General features: G+C 38.4%; 1 protein-coding gene across 1 annotated transcript in view; it reads left to right on the forward strand.

The window, feature by feature from the left end:
• The first annotated feature begins 8,726 nt into the window (after positions 1–8,726).
• The window catches only part of LOC139736800 (uncharacterized), a 48,766-nt gene continuing 34,683 nt past the window's right edge, over positions 8,727–22,809 (forward strand). The window contains exons 1-11 of the mRNA XM_071647464.1: positions 8,727–8,991; positions 11,127–11,326; positions 12,013–12,163; positions 13,501–13,662; positions 14,489–14,598; positions 14,956–15,078; positions 16,023–16,114; positions 16,648–16,774; positions 17,780–17,857; positions 18,771–18,910; positions 19,234–19,409. Of these exons, the coding sequence (XP_071503565.1) occupies positions 8,727–8,991; positions 11,127–11,326; positions 12,013–12,163; positions 13,501–13,662; positions 14,489–14,598; positions 14,956–15,078; positions 16,023–16,114; positions 16,648–16,774; positions 17,780–17,857; positions 18,771–18,910; positions 19,234–19,409 (1,624 nt within the window). The remainder of the gene's footprint in view (positions 8,992–11,126; positions 11,327–12,012; positions 12,164–13,500; positions 13,663–14,488; positions 14,599–14,955; positions 15,079–16,022; positions 16,115–16,647; positions 16,775–17,779; positions 17,858–18,770; positions 18,911–19,233; positions 19,410–22,809) is intronic.

Consider the following 22,809-nt stretch of genomic DNA (forward strand, 5'->3'; position numbering starts at 1 on the left):
TCCTCGTTATATAAACAGACAATCAGTCACAGACAATAATATAATCGAGTTTATTATTGATATTGTTAATTATATCTATAAATGTTACATTTTGAGCTCAGTATTTCAGTACTTATTCTACACGCTTGTGGAATGTGAGTTATTTATTCTGGAGTGAAATCAAAATAGGATAACATTACTGTGTGTTGAACTCAATTTTATTAATTATATTTAAACCAAAAAAAAAAAAGTGTATGTATGTTACAAGGAGGTCGTCGGGGTCGGCGATTTTCTTTCGTTATATCAAATTTCGTTATAACCGAGCAGTGAAGTATAAAAAGGTAATAGCTAACCCTTTTATTTCATTGTAACGAGAATTTCGTTACAACCGTGTTTGTATAACGGGAGTGCACTATGTATGTATGTATGTATGTGTGTGTGTTTGTACACTGTGAAAAATATGTTCTATTCTGATTTATTCTTTATAATGTTTTGACTTGTATTAAAGCCAACCGATATACTCAGAGAATAATGTAATGATGATGAAGAAAAAAAAAACAGGTTTTTTTTTTTTTTTTCACCTAACCAATTTCAAGCATTGATATCAGATTTTGAATTTTGAAAACTGTTCCAAGATAGCACAGTGACTGATGTACATTGTCATTGCACGGTAGTACTGCGTTGTACTTCATCTTGTTCTGATTAAAGATATTCTCCCTGTAAAGTAACCTCTGCATTTTAATTATTGACTATCATCAATATAGGTGAATATTAGTGTGTGTAGTCTAATAAAATGGTTAATGGGGTTTTAAACAAAGGTGGACAAATTATGAAGTCGTGGAATATTTTAGTTTTCCCCGATGTTTTGTTTCATAAGCATTCTATAATAAAAGTTTTAATCATTCACATGACAGACACGACAGGGCTGGGCAACTTGCAGTGTAGTAGCAGAGATGTAATATCTGCAAAATAGATTCTGTCCTTGGCTATGCATCATAACGTGTCAATAATTTAGAAATTATCACCCCTAACTTTATTCAATTCAGAAGTGTATACTTAGGGATAGAAACAACCAATATATAAATTTGAATCAGTATAATCAATATCAAGTCCTGTTAAAAATACAAAATGTTAACAATAGTTATAAGGATATTTCTGGAGAAAACCATCTACAATTTCAATTTATTGAGAAAATAGTGATATCTCCTTATATTTTACGCTTAATTGCAAAAATTGTCGAATGGTAGGACGTTTTGTGATACACCTGACCAACACATATGCATCAAATGTGATATATCGAACCGTTTTCGGAATAACTGCACCCTATATTGTAAACAGGACCTTTGATGATAATGAAATAAAACTTTTTTTTCTTTCGGCTTAATTTACACATACAATTTTCTCTGACATGCATTCAACCAAAGTAATACTTAAAATAGAAAATGATGATGAAGAAAAAGGTGATCTTGTGTTGTTAATATTCTGAAAATTTTTGATTAAGCCTAAATTCTATTGCTTCTCCATTTTGAAAGACAATCTAAGATAATTTGATAATGGGTCCTACATGGGTGTAGTGAGTAAAACCCTGTTGGAGAGAACTCGGTGTCCCACAAAGCGAAACACAATGTGAAAAGCAGTGTGAACACATTGTGAACACGGCGTGAAATCTCTTCACACTGTCAAGTTCGAACACTTTAACAGTGTGACCACAATACGTCATGATGAATCATCACATCAGAGTGTGAAACAGAACATTAGTATGTGAATACCCTGTGAAAACCTACATCACAGTGTGAAATAATCTTCACTATTCGAACGTTTTCACATAGTCGACTACGTGAACACAGTGTGAACACATTGTGAGACATTGTATTCTCTCCAGCAGGGACTATTCGCGTTCATTGTATTAGTGCTCTATTGTATACCTCAACTTATCCTGATTAAACACATTATATTTCTGCCTTTAAAGAGAACTGTGCAATTGTCATTATAAATTGACTATTATATACATCAGTGGTATACGTTGGTAAACAAGTGAAATAAAGTTCCACGAATTTTAACGTTTTGGAATAATTTTATATTCTTGCCTTCCCGGTCCTCACTGTTTACATTTCATGAAATACTGTATTCCCATGATTCACATTCTAGTGTAGTAAGTGTAGTATTCATAGTCAAGGGCACACGTAAAGGGTAGTAACGGTGAAGCTGTATATTCAGTGCACATTTCTGTCATACAAACAATACCTCCAACGCAATGAACTAGAGCTTATTTTAGGAATAAATTCCTGCACCGATTAGTCGGCTCATTACTGACGATAGTACTACCAAGATAATGCGCTTTTAATAATTTACTGCATGCATGGTGCAGCAGTGCACGGTGAGGTGACACAAGGCAAATTGACACCACCCTCAGTAACGGGAAACACATTCGCTCCTGCGACACTAAATATGCCCCAGTCCGGTCTTATTTTCTCCAAAGACTTAGCCTAACAGGGTAAGGGTTAGGGTTAGGATAGCAACAGGGTTTTAGATTTGGTTTGAGGTGAAGTTTAGGATTACATTGTATAGGGTTAGATTTATGTTTGAGAGTAGTAACAGAGCAGTACCACAGGACAGTACCACAGGAAAGTATCACAGGATAGTACCACAGGATAGTACCACAGGACAGTACCACACGACTTGTCCTGTGGTATTTTGGGACGTACCACAGGGCAGTACCACAGGACAGTACCACAGGAAAGTACCACAGGATAGTGCCACAGGACAGTACCACACGACTTGTCCTGTGGTATTTTGGGACGTACCACAGGACAGTACCACAGGGCAGTACCACAGGAAAGTACCACAGGATAGTACCACAGGACAGTACCACACGACTTGTCCTGTGGTATTTTGGGACATACCTACCACAGGACAGTACCACAGGAATTGTCCTGTGGTATTTTGGGACGTACCACAGGACAGTTCCACAGGATATTACCACAGGACAGTACCTCACGACTTGTCCTGTGGTATTTTGGGACGTACCACAGGATAGTACCACAGGGCAGTACCACAGGACAATACCACACGGCAGTACCACAGGATAGTACCACAGGACAGTACCACACGACTTGTCCTGTGGTACTTTGGGACGTACCACAGGGCAGTACCACAGGACAGTACCACAGGATAGTACCACAGGACAGTACCACACGACTTGTCCTGTGGTATTTTGGGACGTACCACAGGACAGCACCACAGGGCAGTACCACAGGACAGTACCACAGGAAAGTACCACAGGATAGTACCACAGGACAGTACCACATGACTTGTCCTGTGGTATTTTGGGACGTACCACAGGACAGTACCACACGAATTGTCCTGTGGAATTTTGGGACGTACCACAGGACAGTACGACAGGAATTCCTGTGGTAATTTTCGATGTACACCACAGGAGAGTACCATAGAAACTGTCCAAAATCCCACAGGAAAATCATAATATGGTGCTATTCCACACAGAAGTACCACACAGCAAATTAAATTCATAAGTACCACAGAAAAATGCTAAAGGATATTCTTTTTTTTTTCTTAACATTTTATACCAGAGGACTATCACATCAGGAGAATATCAAACAGCAGTACCACACAGGAGTACCACACAGGAAAATTGTAAGGCAGAATCAACTGAAATTTATAACAGAAATACAAACAAAAAAGCACATATTAATATTCCTCAATTGATTGATAGATGAGTTATGCTGTGAATTATAGCAATTGATTTGCCATTACTTATGCTGTCCTATACTCCTACAGTATTACCTATTTAGTGAAAGTGCTGATGTAAAGCATGAGAAATTTCATAAGGACTTCTGTGGTACTCCTGTGGTACTCCTGTGGTACTCCTGTGGTATAAATTTTTGCATAGCTCATGAATATTCATAAAAAGCACTCTAGATTTTAGAAAATACATATATGACTTAAAAAGTCAAAATATTAATGATGGAACTTACTTTGAACTTCATGAAAGATTGTCTAATTATGTTATGTTATTCCCAATATCATAGATATTGTTATGAAGTGTAATTTCACATCTTGATAATAAAGTATAATCGAGTTAGTAGCCATGCCTTAATGCTTTACGGATAGACGGTCATATATATATATATATATATATATATATATATATATATATGTAGTGATACGGTCGATGGCTACCTAGGAATAAAATATGACTATATAGATCTATTATAGGACTAGATTGGCACTTGGCCATTTAGACTCTCGTTTGAGGTTATATGTTAGGAGTAGGACAGGTTATTAAGTAGGGCCATGTTTGTCCTGAAATCCATCACTCACCTATCAGGAATATTCCTTGATATGTGGCTAAAATTCTCCCAGATTTTTTTTTCGATCTATCCTGTGTGGTACTCTCCTGTGGTACCATGGAAATGCTGTGTGGTACTACCCTGTGGTAATGCTGTGTGGTAATGATCGACCTGTGGTACTGTCCCAAAATGCCACAGGACAGTTCCTGTGGTACTGTTCTGTGGTACTAGTCCTGTGGTACTGCCCTGTGGTAGGTCCCAAAATACCACAGGAATTCCTGTGGTACTGCCCTGTCCTGTGGAATTTTGGGACGTACCACAGGACAGTACGACAGGAATTCCTGTGGTAATTTTCGATGTATACCACAAGAGAGTACCACATGAACTGTCCAAAATCCCACAGGAAAATCATAATATGGTGCTATTCCACACAGAAGTACTCCACAGCAAATTAAATTCCTAATTACCACAGAAAAACGCTACAGGATATTCTTTTTTTTTTCTTCTTAACATTTTATACCAGAGGACTATCACATCAGGAGAATATCAAACAGCAGTACCACACAGGAGTACCACACAGGAAAATTGCAAGGCAGAATCAACTGAAATTTATAACAAAAATACAAACAAAAAGGCACATATCAATATTCCTCAATTAATTGATAGATGAGTTATGCTGTCAATTATAGCAATTGATTTGCCATTACTTATCCTGTCCTATACTCCTACAGTATTACCTATTTAGTGAAAGTGCTGATGTAAAGCATGAGAAATTTCATAAGGACTTCTGTGGTACTCCTGTGGTACTCCTGTGGTACTCCTGTGGTATAAATTTTTACATAGCTCATGAATATTCATAAAAAGCACTCTAGATTTTAGAAAATACATATATGACTTAAAAAGTCAAAGTATTAATGATGGAACTTACTTTGAACTTTATGAATTGAAAGATTGTCTAATTATGTTATGTTATTCCCAATATCTATGAAAGTTAACTTCATATCTTGATAATAAAGTGCAATCGAGTTAGTAACCATGCCTTAATGCTTTACGGATAGACATCCATATATATATATATATATATATATATATATATATATACTGATACTGTCGATGGTTACCTAGGAATAGAATATGACTATATAGATCTATTATAGGACTAGCTGATTGGCACTTGGCCATTTAGACTCTCGTTTGAGGTTATATGTTAGGAGTAGGACAAGTTATTAAGTAGGGTCATGTTTGTCCTGAAATCCATCACTCACCTATCAGGAATATTCCTTGATATGTGGCTAAAATTCTCCCAGATTTTTTTTTCGATCTATCCTGTGTGGTACTCTCCTGCGGTACCACGGAAATGCTGTGTGGTAATGATCGACCTGTGGTACTGTCCTGTGGTACTGTCCCAAAATACCACAGGACAGTTCCTGTGGTACTGTTCTGTGGTACTAGTCCTGTGGTACTGCCCTGTGGTACGTCCCAAAATACCACAGGAATTCCTGTGGTACTGTCCTGTGGTACGTCCCAAAATACCACAGGAATTCCTGTGGTACTGTCCTGTGGTACTGTTCTGTGGTACCGGTCCTGTGGTACTGCCCTGTGGTATGTCCCAAAATACCACAGGAATTCCCGTGGTACTGTCCTGTGGTATGTCCCAAAATACCACAGAACAATTCCTGTGGTACTGTCCTGTGGTACTGTCCTGTGGTACTTTCCTGTGGTACTGTCCTGTGGTACTGTCCTGTGGTACTTTCCTGTGGTACTGTCCTGTGGTACTGTCCTGTGGTACCGTCCTGTGGTAATTACCACAGGAGTACCACAGGACTTTTTCGTAAGGGTATGTTTGGCTTGAAATAGCGTGCATAATGTTTCATGGGAGCAATTGTCGCAGACCCAAATGTTGTGGAACCCCGTCAACGAGACACCGAGGATTGTTGCTGGCTGTCCGAAACTCACTCTACCAGATTGCCAGACATCCTCCCGATACTGTCTGGTATTGCACCAGCTATCCTCTGCAGGGAAAATCACACCTACTGACTATAGTCAGCAGATCAGATCTCGCTTAAGACCAAACACCATCTTCTACACAAACTTGTGTCGGACTCTCAAGACTTTGCCATTATGGTCGCCACTCCAAAATGATGTCTGCCTTCTTGTCATTGGTTCCTCGCCACTTTAATTTCTTATCTTTGTGGCTCCAGTTTCAGTATGAAGAACTGGCTGGCAGCAGATACCCCGACCTGCCCAACTCATTATCATCCCAAAAGCTGGCTAACAATACGTGCCCCACATTCCCCCCCCCTTCCCCCCCCCCCCCCCCCCCCGCCATCAAACGATCTGGAACTCTGAAACCCATACCCAGACACACAGTGAGCTGCCTGCAGTGGCGTTAAAAGCATCACCGCGTAGATAAACTGTCTGCTACGAATGAAGAGGGAGATTGATGTGCGAACAAAACAAAACAAGGACAATAATCTATGTCACTAATCTAACAGCTACATCCCTTTCCCTCTCAACAGTCGTCGCTGTTAGGTTTTGAAAACATTAAAGGATAGATGCGAAGGATGCAGTTTCTTTCCTTTTGACTTCATGTCAAAAGAGGAAGATCTAATCGAAGACAGCAACGTCCATGGTAGTGCGAGACTTATCAAGCAGACGTCATGATCTCTTCCATTCATTTGCACATTGTGGAGTTGTTATACTGATATTACTGCTTTAATAGTAAAAGTTTTGTGAAAGTTCAAACTTTCATTACTTTCTTATTTCAGATCAGAATTGAAGACTCATCCTACCATTCTGTTTGTTTGATGTAGCTCTATTATTGATTCTAACGTAAAGATAACATTGAATTGCTCTGTAACTTTAATGGCGAAAATTCGATCGAGTCACAAACTGTTTCATAACGGGTGAGGAGTGAGATTAGTGCCTGGTAAAGTCGTTTGACCGTATAATACCCAACTTCTGCTTTCTGTCCCAAACAGCCTGCTGCACATCAGCAAAATCATAAGAGAGAGAGAGAGAGAGATCTTGTCTCAGGATTTATGTTTATCGAACACTTTATTTAACAATCACTTCTCTCAAGTGGCTCATTTTCTCGTCCTTATATAACTCCCCTCACATGTCCAGTCTTTGTACAGTTACATAATGACTCCCGTCCCCCTCCCCCCCCCCTTTTTCAAGCACCTTTAACATTGAGGGTACAATTGTCATGTCGTTTGTAGCTCCATGATGAGACTGAAGACCTTGCTACTTCGTGGTAGAGCAATTATTATATCAGGCGCATTTGTCTGCGGTCACATTCGCATTGAATGTTGTTATGGCGACAAATCTGCTACGCTTGGGTGCTCCCGGTAGTCTGCTGTATTACGGCTGTACCATCGACTTATGTATCGAAAAACACAGACTCCCTGGCCTGTGTTCTGCAATACTAATAGCGGGCTCATGTGCGTGCGTGCGTGTGTTCGGTGAGGAATTAACATTCAGACGTTCCGTTTATGCAGTGCGTTTAATATCATTGTTTTAGCTGGTGCCTTATGCCACTGAAAATAGAATTTTTCATCAGAAAGATGTATTACAGAGAAAATGGGACAGTGTTTACAAGTTTATATCTTTGGCAGGATATTCGAAAATGATTATGTGTTGGTGATTATTCGCTAACAAAGACAAAGGAAAACATTGGCCTCGACGCAAGTTGGTTATCCAATCAATGGAGTAGCTGAGCACATCAAAGTCAGGCACGGGTCAACGACTTCGCTTTTGTTTCATCGCAGCTTCAGTGTTTGTTCAGGGGCGATGGAGTTGTCACTAACTCTTTTACGCTAGCTCTCCAATGTTTACCATCATTCTGTGCTCACTACAGACAAACAAGCTTTAGATGGGCGATAGTGCGGAATATCATATCCTTTCCGTTGTAATGTCCTCATCATTTGGGATGTGCAGGTGGTAAGTGCATATACAGCCTTGTCTCATTTTTGTGCATAGATTTGTTCAAATTACACTTGATTGAAGAGTCAATTCTACGACATGAACAAGGAGACTGAAAAGCTAGGATAATGCAAATATGTTTACATAGTAAAAGTAAACATACTAGTAGCACATGATAATATAATTGTATAATTAACAGCTCCTTGCTTGCTCCTTGCTTGTTTGCTTCTAATTACTTGTCGTCAAAGATATGCGAACGTTTGAATCCATAACTAATAGGCCCTACTTCTTGTCCGATTTTGACGAAACTCTAGGCCTATATACCATTCTGTCAGTCCTATTTTTTGTCTCATGAAAGCTATCTTCAGCATGAAGAGGAATTGCGCTTTAAGTTGGCATATTGATATATTTTTTAATTGACTGATCTCTCTTTCCATTGAACTCTATTATATCTGTCCAGACTGAAGAAATGAAGGAGCGATCGAGCATCGCATAAAAATAGCGAGTTTCGCCGCCATGAGCTTCCAAAAGGAAAGCAAGAAGACAAGGAAGCGGACTGGCAAGTTTGGAAAAGTGGGTAAGGTTTCCCCGCTCAACACGACCACGGAACAAAATATGGAAACGAAGCCCTCGAGTGGCAACGGCAACGGGACGGACGTTGATGTCGAGAATGGTTTCACGAACTTATTGACGGAGGACCCGTCGCGGGCGAGCAGTGATGGCGGCGACAAGTTCAAGGACGTGAAACGAAACAAGCGGCTGTCTACCGCAGGAGGAACAGGTGATTTGGCGAGGAGTCTCATGCAAGCTGTAGTTCAAAGTGTTCAATCCTAGTTTAAGTATATCCGAAATCTCCCTTTTGTGGTTTTGACGCTGTTTCTAGATTTGCCACAATGTAGTATAAACTCCCTAACAACGATATGTTTACTTTGTCCATTCCTTGCGTCAAATATACAACAGACATCAGACATGCACTACTATGGACCCTTCCAAAAGAAAGAAATAGGGTTTTTCATCTAAATCAGATAGAGAAAATGGGACTTCTTAAATGGTTTACGGCACAATTTGTTTTGCTTGAGAGCACGTAAATACAGCTTCAGGGCAGCGGTATAACATGGGGTACCACAGAGGTTTGTCCGTTCAACACAGTGCCAAGGAGTATAGAAACTTCCTGGTCGGAGGGTATCCGATGAAGGCACACCCTATACCCTTCACAGGTGACATGTTCTTACCAGGGAAGATTGGGGCGCTGGTCTGCTTGCTAAAACACAAATCTCCACTATACCTATTGGCCGAGCTGAAAATGGGTGGCACACCCGTCAACTATATCATTAGTAAGGACCAGAACCGATCTAGGAATCGATCTTTTTATTGTCTTCTTTGTATGCGACCACGGCATATGATTGATCTGTGTGACAGACTGAACAATTATTTGCACGCCTATGCGGTCTGTCTCTTTTTCCTCTTATATATACGTCTGTTTGTGACTTGCTTTCTAACGGCTAAACACGAATGCGCAGAAAATGATTACTGTCCCACTTAGTAGTTCATTTTGTAACAAATCGGTTACCATCGAGGGACTGTTAATCAGTAGAAGATCAAACTGTAATGAAGACAATGAAAGGAGTTTTCACTGAGAGATTATTCTACGTTTCATCATAATCATATTTGTAACCCTCATTATTGGTATCTCAAAGACCTCACTCTTGGCTGCACTATTGTGAAAATGGACACAATCTAAATTGTGTAACCATCAATGGCCATGAATTAGCAGGGCCGAATTTTGTATCACACATTGAATGGGCGTGAATTGTAGCATACGATGAGCAAGAATATCACGGGTAAATGGGGAAGGGGGGGGGGGGGGGGGGCAGCTTGTCAGAATTTTTCCAAGCATTGAACTCTTTAGTCCCAACTTTTTCTGTATCCGCCTGCAATGTCGCACAAATATGCTAGTGAATACGACATCTTGGGCTTGTGTTTGCTTGTCTACTTGTGTATTATTATGCTTGCTTTTGCTTCACTGAACACAGTGACTGAATGAAACATGTCTGTTAAAACCCGTTGAAGGCTAAATAATAGTCCCAAGTATACTCGGGCAGAACGGTGTCTATGGATGGCAAATGCGTATTGCAGCAAAATCAGCCCGTCCTCAACGGGTTGATATTCTTATTTAGACATGAACCTTGCCAAGGTATGATCAATAATAATCTATGTTGCACTTCCCCCTCCCCCGACATCACCCTGCCCACTTCTTCAATCATTTCCGTCCTCGTATTATAGGCCTATACCTTCTTTTGGCCTGCCATTAGCATGATCTTTCTGAAATAATGTTTATTTTACTTGCGGCATACAGTTTCAACAGTTGAAAATAGAGAACCATTTAACATGACAAACCAAGCAGACAGTGAGAAAAAGAAAAAGAATATCCTCCAAAATAAGGAAGAAAAGAAAAAGAAAAAGAATATCCTCCAAACAGACGAATAAAAAACAACAACAATTTTACTCAGAACTCGGTGGGCGTGCCGTTTTTGTAGTCATGTGCTTCTAAAGAGTTAAAAATTGGAACAGCATACTTGAATTGCACTTATGAATGTTGGAGCTATAACTCTTTAAGGCAAACTGTGGGCCTGCTTATCTATTTTTGTTTGATTTTTGTTCTGTGTTTCTTTAAATGTACTATTATTTGATATCTCCTAGGATGAATCAGAACTTTGTTCATTGATTTCATAAGACAGTACTATGCCTTTTCCATATATTTGATATTTCGGGAAGCAATAAACGAACGTTTCACGCTCATGAATATACGTAATCCTGTCTCACCTCGTCTTCTTTAACCTCTTTATACCTGACATTTTAGTTCATGCTTTGTTTTCTAATCTACATGGGAAAAAATCACACATTATTTTAATTCAGATGTCGGCATCGATGCGAACATTATCTCTGGGCCAAAAAACCCGAACGTGGCCAACGCCGAACTCATCGGCTACTTCGGTCATCTGGCGATATCGGCTGACCCCAACATCGCCATCGACTTGGAGTACCTGGAGCTGATCCTTCGGCGGGGAGCCGACATCAACTGCACCGACAGCTACGGCCAGACGGTACTTCACGAGGTGGGTTGAAAATTCACTTTGAATACTCTGAATTACAGTGGTCCTATATGCTGTAATGGATTGGTATAAAGAGGATAGTCTGTCGAATGTTTATGTGGCATTTGTTTTCTTGTGCCATAGTCCCCTAAAGAAAACAGTGCACAATAAAGGAGGCCATACCGTGCGTAATAGTCATGATGTTTTATGCCAAATTTCACATGTATATTTTAAGAGTTAATAGTAGAATCATAAAGTGAATTTCTCATGTCCGGCCTGAAAGAAAACAGGCAGAAACTCACGGAAAAAAGCAGAGAGAAACAAACTGTAAATTGGAAATACTCATCGCAATCCAAGCATTTTTTTTTTTCAAACCGAGACATAGAAAAAAACGAGTTGGTCCTTCATTGACGAAATAGAAAGGGGAAAAGGGAGAGAAGGAAAACACGGTAAGAAAATTTCTGAAATTAAAAGTCAGTATCATGTTGAAAGTTTTAATGACATGTGCCATAATGCTATCATCCTTGTTGTTGCTATTGCGCAGTGGTTTTGTTATGTTTTGTTTTGTTTCTCGTTTTTGCCATTGTCACAGAGAAACCGCAAAGTAGACAACAATTTTGAATTAAGTATATAACTAAACGAATTGTCATGGCTTTAGGGAAAAAAAAGTGAACCGTGATATAAATATTCATGCTGCTGTGGTATAACAGGTTGCACGTACATGGGACCCGGATGTTGCAGTGTTTCTCATTGATCGGGGCAGCCGGGTGGACCAGGCCGACTCCTACGGCAGGACTCCACTACACGTCGCCGCTACCGTTAACTTTCCAGGGATGGTTGAAAATCTTCTCGATCGTGGAGGTAGGCCTATATATCCGTTTAAGATACATGAATTATTTCTTAGGAAATTTAAAGAAAGATCTTAATAATTCAAATTCATGAAATTCTTCCGTCGAGATGATTCCATTGCAATTCATTGACAAATTGCCCTACTAACATCGACTTAAATAAGCACTGAATTGATTAGTGTTTTATTATATAGTAGCCATGATAAAAAATCATGGGGGTACGTACTCGAGCAGAATTCGAACCTACGATCTCCTGATCACCGCACAGGCGTCATGTCCACTAGACCACCGAGCTTTCGCCCAACTGCAAATGTTGGTTCTAATCCTAATTGCACGAAAAGCTTTTCATGAATTTGAATAATCACACAGTACCCGCTGCATGCTAAGGATTAGAACTAAAACATGCTGTCGGGCGAAAGTTCGGTGGTCAAGTGGAGGTGACGCGTGTTCGGAGATCAGGAGGTCGTGGGTTAGAATCCTGCTCGAATATGTGCGTCCATGATTTTTTTTTTCTTTATCATGGCTGAGACTAAAACACAGATCAATTCAGTGCTTATTTACGTCGATGTAGGACAATCTGTCAATCAGTTGCAGATCTTTATAAACTCTTCCAATTAGTTTAAAGTTTAACATTCTTTTGCATGTAACTTTCTTCATTACATGAGTGCTTGATTATTTTTTGGTCTTCTTCCTTAGGGCCCTGTTGCATCTGAAACAAACATTAGACATGACTATACTGATAGGAACACGAGTAGAATGAGAGAGCATAACGTTTTTGGATATGGGAGTGCGTTGCCAAACTCAGGGGAAAATGTAGGAATACAAAACATAGCGAAACTGGCTATAGAACTCAGAAACGTGTGATGAAGGTCAGTCCCTATATATCAGAAACAGAAGTACACGGGCCTCTATATGAAAATATTGCACAAACTTATATAGCACAGGGGCCACAGAAACGGATCTAGAGATATGATGCAATTACAAGTGTCAAGAAACCTGTTGTTTTTTTACAACTATCTCTTATTCTCCCTTGCATCTCTGTCTGTCAAAATGTTTGTTCATCGATTTCTCTTTCCTTCCTCTCTCTCTCCCCTCCATCTCTTTGCCTATCTCTCTCTCTCTCTCTCTCTCTCTCTCTATATATATATATATATATATATATATAATTATATATATATATATATATATATATATGTCTATCTATCCATCTATCTATCTATCCATCCATCTATCTATTTTTCTATCTATTTATCTATCTATCAATTTATCTATCTATCTATCTATCTATCTATCAATTTATCTATCTACCTTATCTCCCCCTCCTGCCCACCGTAAATGTGGACTTCGCAGCGGACATAGAGTACGCAACAAAGGGCGAAAATCAAACTCCTCTTCACTACGCAGCGCGGAACGACGCCTGTAAGACGCTCCGATCTTTGGTCAAGAGAGGCGCCTCCCTACAGGCGAGAGACTACAAGGGAAGGACGCCGCTACAGGTCGCCGCAGAATACGGTCTGGATACATTCTGTTGTCCTCATCTTTCATTGATATTTGAAGAGTTTGTTTGCAAAAACCGATAAGTCCATTTTTGAAGATTTTGAAGTACGGTCTCTGTCATAAAGTACAAAATAATACCTTTTAAATGATATATTGGTCACTACATAAAGGTACATTTTTGAAGTTATGGTCAAAAGAAGCAAAAATTTTCTTATTATTCTCTTTATTTTTCTTGAACTTTAATCGCAAATATCTCCATTTGGCAAATATGGACTTATCGGTTTTTGCAAACAAACTCTCCATTTCTTAAAGTATCATCGTCTTGTTATTATCATGTTTTGTATATTTCTATTCGCTGACAAAGTATTGTATCCCACTGATGTGTACATCTAGGCAGACATGATATCTAAGTAATTTGTCCAATAAATCATTTATGGAGATTCTTACAGGTAACTTAAAGGGCCTTTACCCTTTTATATTTCTCATTTATCCTTAATTGCATGTATCTGGTACCATTGAAATTAACGTTTTCGGACGCATTTCCATTATCTTTACCAGCATCTCTCAATAAAAAGAAACCAACAAAAACAATTCAAAACAGCAACAGCAACAACAACAACAAAATCATGAAAAACAACCAACCAACCAACCAACCAAACAAACAAACAAACAAACAAGACCAATCAAAATAAGAAAAGAAATAGTCTATATTATATCCTTGTATGATATTCTGGTAAGACTTTAATACGAAATGGCTATATGGCACTGCCCTTTTGGAGAACAGTGTGAACATTGAATAGGCTAAAGACACTTACTATTAGTTTATTAATCATCCGTCCAGATCGCAGCGAGACGGCCAGACTGCTGCTCGAATCGGGAGGGACGGCGTCAGACACGGACGACTCCGGCCACTCAGCCATGCAGTTTATGGTCACGAAGATGCCCCACGTTGTAAGTTTTCACATATCGCAATTTAATTCATGCCTCACAAAACATGATTATGATATTACAAAAGTTATGTCGAATTAAGAATCTCGGCGGGAAATGGTAACGTTATGACAAGGGAAGACTACTGATCACAGTAAAGTAATGTAATAACAGCATGCATGGATAATAACGGGACGTGATGCAGTGTTCATCTAAGGTGAACACACGTAAAATATATGCCAAAGACAAATATAATTTTGGCAAGTAGTATCCAGGATGTCTTCGCTCTAACAGTTGTCCTGTATTGCAAGGTTGGGACTCTAACAACTTCCCACAGAAAGAGGTTATCATATATATCTCTCGCTTCTATCTACCTTATAGGCAATGACAGCGTTGAATCAATTTTACAACTGTGACCGCCCAAGCCGGAAGCAGTATTTTGACCTGCATCTACTGGAACCACTGAAGAAGAAATCGAACCGGAACGTTTATGCGCGGACAGTGGTAAGAACTGTGATCCCCCTTGTCGTGTACTATCAGGATGCTGGTTTTGTGGAATGCGATCCCAGACATTCATGATCAGTTGTTGAATCATTCAAGTCATTACAAGGTTATATTATATATGATATTAAAGGAGCCCATCATCACTTTTTGATCTATATTCCCCAATGCTCTCGTCGATCGTTCGCATAGGCCTACTATAGTTTCCCATAGAAAATTTGACCCTGTATAGCACTTCCGACTTAGTTATCCATTCGCATTCAAGTTAGACATAAGTTTACACTATCTTGTCATTTACAGAAAGCAGCGATCTGCATTGTAAAGATCGAGAGATATACAGTATATCTAGTAAGTTTCCCCCTCCCAATAGAAAAAAAAAATAACAACAACACAACCAACAAGCAAAAACAAAAACTAGCAACAAATGAACGAAAATGCTGGGGCACCGTGCAAACTGTTATATTATCTGTAGAGTTACTTTATGACCTTTAAAACCTTATTGTCTTATTTCATTAAAAGACAGGGAAATAATATATCAAAAGTTCTAATCACGTCCTTTTCACTACAACTTTTTCTCGGTACGTGTATATTCATTGAAAATAGCTGCTATCTTGTGTTTTTCAAAATATATTTAGAGATTATACCAAACTGTGACTTCAGTGGTTATTTCTCTATTCAGTTTAGATAAGCCACACTTTTTATCATAGTTACTCCTGCTTTGTTCATGTTACGCTTTCTATACTTAACTTACCAATATTTTTGATTTCATATATTTACTTTATGCTTTTCATGACTTTATTATGAAAGATCTGTAGGTCAATTTACCATTACTATAGACTTTGTTCACATTAGCATGATGTAAGCAGAGTCACCTTAGCAATTTTGATACCAATGTATTTTTAGCATCATTATAACACCGGTATACCTTACATTCGTTCGATCTTCAGCTTCAATCCATTGTAGACTTCAACCAGCTGGAGTTAATTGTGCATCCCGTGATCAGAAAGCTCGTGGAAGTGAAGTGGACGCGGTTTGGCAGGTAATGCATGCAGTCTTTACTTTACACTTTTTGCGTCACTTTACAAGCGATTACATATGCACCCCCCCCCCCCCACATACACACACACAAAGAATTAAAAACGAAACCAGTAAAGAAAACAACATCAACAAAATACAAGACTACAATGATTGAACTAATTACGATGCTTATCTCGGTGAAAATTAGAATGACATTGTGGTAATTAAGATTTATGAACGGTTTTTTTTCCATTCTCAGCTGTCCTTTGCCTGTCATACGCGTGGGCGAGGATTGTCTTATATAGAAGGAATAATGGTATGATGGGCGGGCAAATCGGAATTATTTCCTTTGCAAGGACAATGGTCAAGATCAATAAAATGAATGGGTAATCATTACTGTAGTTTGTCTCGATGTCTAATTTGATACAGGTCAAATGTCAAGGGGATTTTTTTTTTCTTTCTATAGAACACATGGTTATCAGCTATAGAAAAAACACGAAAACGTATATACAATTATTTATTTTTGCTCCATTTACTTCCAATTGTGTCTCGCAGGTTTGGTGCCTACAAACAGCTGGCCTTTAATTTGCTTTTCATTCTGATGTGGACAGTTCTGGCTTTAAGTCTGGACACGCCTTTCCGGTTTGTTCTACCCGCTGACATATGGCGTCTTGTCTTGGAGGTGAGGGAGGGTTCCCTCTACAAACCATTTACCAAGGGTTTTTTTTTAATGGAAATGATAATTATGAATATAATGATAAAAAACCCGGCAAAGAATAAAGAACGCATGATAATCATGAATATAGTTATATAAGGATAATCCAGCAAGGAATCAAGAACATTCGACTTTGTGAAAATAAGATGAGCGCTCGAGGGAAGTTATGAAATTCATTAAAAAAAAAAATGAGGACAGCTCTTCATAATGTTTTAACGATTACATTTCTTGGGTATTTTTCTTTTTAACTTTCCGTGTGATTGATGTATAATCTCCATTCATGAGGATAAGATGTAATATAGTTGTGGTATGCAGAAATATATTCTCCTTGATATATTATTGTGTTATTGGGAAAACTGAAAACAAATGAATCAAAAAGCAATTATACCGAATGAGACTTTGCGCAAGAAATGGATAGGTATAGTCATCTTCATCCATTGACCACGAATGATAATGATAATGAAAACAATGATAATAATAGTAATGATAATGATAATGATAATAATAATAATGATAATAATAATAATAATAATAATAATAATAATAATAATAATAATAATAATATTATTATTATTATATCACAATAATGATTATTATCATAATAACAATAGAATTATTAATACAAACAATAATAATAATGATAATCAAGATAATAATGATAATGATAATGACAATGATAAAGAGTAATATCAATAACGACAACGATCAACGTGACGCTACCGCCAAGAAACTCTTCATTCCTTGTTAAATTCTGTTTACATTTTTATTGACTCATCTAATCCAAAAAACGCTCCCAGGAAATAATTCCATATGAAAGTCGTGGTTTCTATACGTTGAATTTCTTTGAATATAGCGCTTACCATCGGCGTGTTCATGAGTTTCGAGTTGTCTCTTTAAGAATATGGAGAATAACATTATAACAGTAATGATGTGCACTCGCCTTTTTTTTTTCATAATGTGGTTAATTTGCAGATCTCCGGAGTCCTGTTAACTCTATTCCAGATTTTCCAAGAGCTGAAGGAATTTTTTGATTCAAAGGCAATCTTCTTGGTAAGACTTGTATATACCTACTTCGCCGTGACCTGCACATAAAGAACATTCCAGTGTATAGACAAACTAACAAAACACAAATAAGATTAAAAGTATACAGAGTGTGCAGAAACACTCATAAGATATTATGCAGAGAGAGGTATCAATTCATTGATGTTTCATGGTCTTCGTCGCAAGAAATTATTATCATTATTTGCTCAAATCCACCTGTACGATGTTCTTGGTAAGATGTTTAGTACAAAGCTAATGTAAAATAGTCCATCATAATTATGGTGAGGCACATTCTTGTCATCTCTATCGTTTGGGTTGATCTGATATATCTAGAAATACACCCCCCCCCCAAAAAAAAAAAAAACAAAAAAAAAACACGCGCGCGAATGATTTTAGCGTGTAAGCATTGGATAATGATCGGATGTAATGATTATGAGGTATATATAGTTTTGTAGTAATATGACATTGAGACATATAATAGTTTTCTGAACAGACTATAAAACGCAGTATTCCTGATACATTTTTTTTTCGCCGAAGAGAAAATCTTATTGGCATTTAAACATCTAGGTACAAATGAAAATCATTCTACATGATACACATCGTATAAAATACACGTTTTGGCAGACCGCTGCAAAATGCTACTAGTCTACATAAAAAATTTGAATTGGCTAGATTTCAGCTTTGCATTGATCAATGTTTATAGGCCATTATTGGGATGGAAAAAACAAATCTGGTTTTTGATGACTGTTATGTCATTTATTTTCTTTGCTTGCTTTACTTTGCATGACAATTTGGGAAATTTTAATGATGTGTTTTGCGTTTCTGGTAAAAAAAAAAAAAATATTACGATATAATTTCTTTGAATACAAGAATCCCCCTTACTTAATATTCGAAAACTGATCTCACATAACTATGAGAACAGAAATGGAAGAAATGGCGGATGAGTGACATTAAACGTGACTACGAGTACGCCCATCCAAGATGGCCGCAAGAAAAGCAATACCTGGACCAAGAGATCGCAGCCATCAAGGACAAGTCACCGTCCTACTTCGCCGATGCATGGTAAGTGACTCTTTCAGAACAGATACCACAGAAGATGGACCAACAGCAAAATAAAACGGCCCTGAACAGGGTAAGAAAATGAAGACTAGCAGGGCGGATCAAGGAATTCCGTAAAGGGGGGGGGGGGGGGGGGGGGGGGGGTGCCCCTTTACAACATTAAAAGTGACGCATGGCTCTGTGTATTAGTACAAATCAATGCATGACAATTGACCAACCAAATTGCAGAGATTCTAAAGCCCATTTTAATAGCATAAAATACTTTATATCACTGTCTGTGATATCTCACTTTCTCTGATACCTCTGATATCTTCCGATGCTGGCAGGAATGGATTCGACTGGTTCGTCTACCTCTCCCTGCTCTGTGTCAGCATCCTCCACGTAGTCGACATCTTCATCGACTTGGACAGACTGAGCCAAGCCACCTTCGAGCTCTTCTCGATCGTCATCATTCTCGTTTGGATCAGACTGATGAAGAGCGTGCGAGCTTTCCGCTCACTCGGTAAACTCTGCACCCTCACGATTTGATTCGATTCGATTCGATTTGATTTGATTTAATCTAATCTAATTTGATTTAATTTAATTCAGTTCGATTCGATTTTATTTGATTTGATTTGATCGGACGTATATGTTTCTGTACCTTTATAAATGTACATTATTCAATAAGACACAAATCACCTCCCATATCCGCCGCTGGCATACAGTTCAAAAGCTGTTTGATTCTATCATAGATTATTGATTTCTGTACTTTCTTTCATTCATGTATACGAAACACAAATATCATTTATTGTGATCACCAAGTCTTCTAAGGGGACGGATGCGACACTTTTGACAAATGTCGTGTTTGCTGATTTTTATTAATTCATTGAAAAGAATGAAAGCATATGGAGTAGGTGGTGCCTTGCTTGGTTGCGGATGGACTGCAACTCAAAATGTGCGCATATTGCATAAAAACACACACTGATATACAAATTGCCCTCCATCGACGTAAATAAGCACTGAATTGATCAGTATTTTAGTACAAGCCATGATAAAAAATCATGGGCGTACAAACTCGAGCAGGATTCGAATGTACGCCCATGATTTTTTATCATGGCTACTACTATAAAACACTGATCAATTCAGAGCTTATTTACGTCGATGGAGGGCAATAATTTTGTCAATCAGTTGCAATGAAAATACCTCGACGCAAGAATTTCATGAATTTGAAAACACACACATTGTATAGTAACTTGGTACAACTACACTGTTAGAACGCTGTGTAAAATTTCGTTGTTTAAAATATTGTTGTTTAAAATTCTAAACAATGTTGTTTAAATATAGAAAATTGGAGCTTGATTGCCTTAAACAGCGGTTGTTTAAAAACAATTCGGAATGATTGTCCAAACAATTAAACAACGGTTGTTTAGAATTGATGGGCAAAAGTCATGTGATAGTCATGAGCCAATCAGCGGGCCTGCATGTATCCTTCGTCGCAATCGATCGCCGCCGGGCGGCCACCGCGCCTCACACACACATACACGTACATCACACGTTTATGTACGTATAACTATACAGTAGCGCGGCTATTCATCATGATGGACGGCGGTGACGATGACTGCAATGCAGCTATATGGAGTCACGAACATTCTCAGCAAATGGGGTCTAGCTATAGAAGAACTTTGCCAGTCATTCCAAGGTATTTATTTAGTAAACTGATAGTTACATCGCTTCATGCCCATCTGTAATTTGCATGATGTATGAAGCTAGTCACGGCTCACGCTTTGGGTTCTTGGCCGGGCTGCGCTATACGTCTCGCCTTCATGCATGTAACGTAATAGATCTAACAAACTGTTAATGTTAACTGTTAACGTTTAACGTTAAGTTAGGTCGTCTGTACCGGTACGTACATTATGTTTTTCAACCAACTCGTGCTTGTATAAACACTTGCATAATTCAATCCTTACATACATTTTCAAAACTTCACATAAAATACGAATTTCTTTTACAAAAACTAATCATATAAATCAGCGTACGGAATATTCCCATTGTTGACACAGTACAGTACTAGAGTAGCCTATAAGATCCTCGTTGTAGATCTACAGTATTCTAAGTTGTAACAGGCAACCGTATCACATCATGCACAAATATAGGCGCAGTGTCCGAGTTCGATGATGTAGATATCTAACAAGTTAGGGCATGCCCAAGTTATTGTAGTTAGGCATAGGGTCTAACGTGACGGTTAGGGCCTAGCTAGGTAATGCTAGGGCCTAGTCAAGGGCTAGGCCCGGGCCTAGATATTTTAGACTGCTAGTGCTAGTGCTAACTAAGTTCAATTACACAATGACCTGTCTCGATCATTTCCTACCTCATAATTTAGAACTTTTACGCCATGGTCGGCTGTATGATAGCCCTATACTACATCGACCACCCTCTTGTAATAAACCGACCGTGTATTAATTGGCGCACTGAACGCATACAGAATAGTACTAGTACTAGTACGCACTTCACTGCACGCAAAGCACATAACAATGGATTGGCTTTGACTGTTGATGAGGATGGTGTGGGAAAACGCGAAAATTCACCGTTCATTAACAAAGTTAATGGTTTTAATCAAGGACAAAATTTCGAATGAATATTTTCACCGAATCGTAATGTAATGTCTATGGAAGTTTCTAAAAAGCTTCGTACAACACGGTGTTCAATACAACTCGGTTTACGTTTGCGTGCATTGTCAATGCAAAAACAGCGGTCGATCTCAAGGAGCGTTACCGCGGGGAGCTGAAACGAGGCCACGTAAGTTCGATGGCGATATTTTTGCACTGAAACTTCGAATCGAAAAGGGAACAAAGGCATTTGATAGCCTAGCTCTGGATTTTCTCAATCACGTAGGTCAAGTTTTTTGCATGAATTTCAGTGTTCAATATTCTTATCAAGCAAATAAACATTAGGCGGTCGATGAGTAGTAGGTCCAACCGGACAACCAAAATCTACTGTAAACATAACGAACCCCCTAAAATCCAATAGTAAAGTGCAAGTTAAGTTCTGCTACTTTTGCTGGAGCAATTCATTCTTTACTGAGCATCATTGCCATCAATGATGCTCGATGAATTAAGGTCTACGTAAGCTTCCAGTAGAAAAAAAAGGCCTAGAACCCCTATAGAAAATGAAGATAAAGACAGAAAACAGATTGTGGTGTTTTTAACGCACAATATAGTCTATGCACCACATGTAAACTTAATGCCTGTAGTAATAATATACATGTACCACCTTAGTAGAGTTCTATTTGTTTCGTGTAGGTAGGTGGTTTGGAACCAATTTTTGGCACTTTTGTCACTTTCGAATAAGTTTCTATGCAAAGATTAGGAGCTTTCTTCTCAGTCTGTCAAGATTTCCATGCCAAACGAAGCACATTGTGCAAATTCACACAAACTTGTGAGAAAAATGTTTATAGAATGAACATTTTTGCAGAAGCTAATGATCATGCATAATTCACTCCATCATTTATGTTTTTGTTATTACTTGAGTATTATATTTTTTTCCATTTGGTTTATAGCATTCTTTCTGGGCCACCCTTAATATGATTACAAATGCAATCTTGTTCCCTAATTTGTACAGATCAAGCAAGACTTCAGCCAGGAGATCATGGCTGAAGACAGGATGTTTGCAGCATGGCCATGTATGCTGACAAAGTACTCTAGTATGGGGAATCAAGATGTCCATCGTAGCAAACGCTGCTTATTCGTCACACGGGTGACACCGATGGCCTTTCCCAAGGTACATTTTAAATAGTATTGCTCTGTGTAGAGATTTTAATCTACAGCCCCAGTACCACCCTTTCCTTTTTTGCATTTGAGTTGAGGTGAATTTATTAACAACATTAACAAAATACTTACAGTATGTACATGACTATAAAAAAAAAA

Source organism: Diadema antillarum, unplaced genomic scaffold (genome assembly GCF_040938485.1).
Source record: "Diadema antillarum isolate AM-2024a unplaced genomic scaffold, OU_Dant_1.0 seq00000663_RagTag, whole genome shotgun sequence".
Classification (NCBI taxonomy): domain Eukaryota; kingdom Metazoa; phylum Echinodermata; class Echinoidea; order Diadematoida; family Diadematidae; genus Diadema; species Diadema antillarum.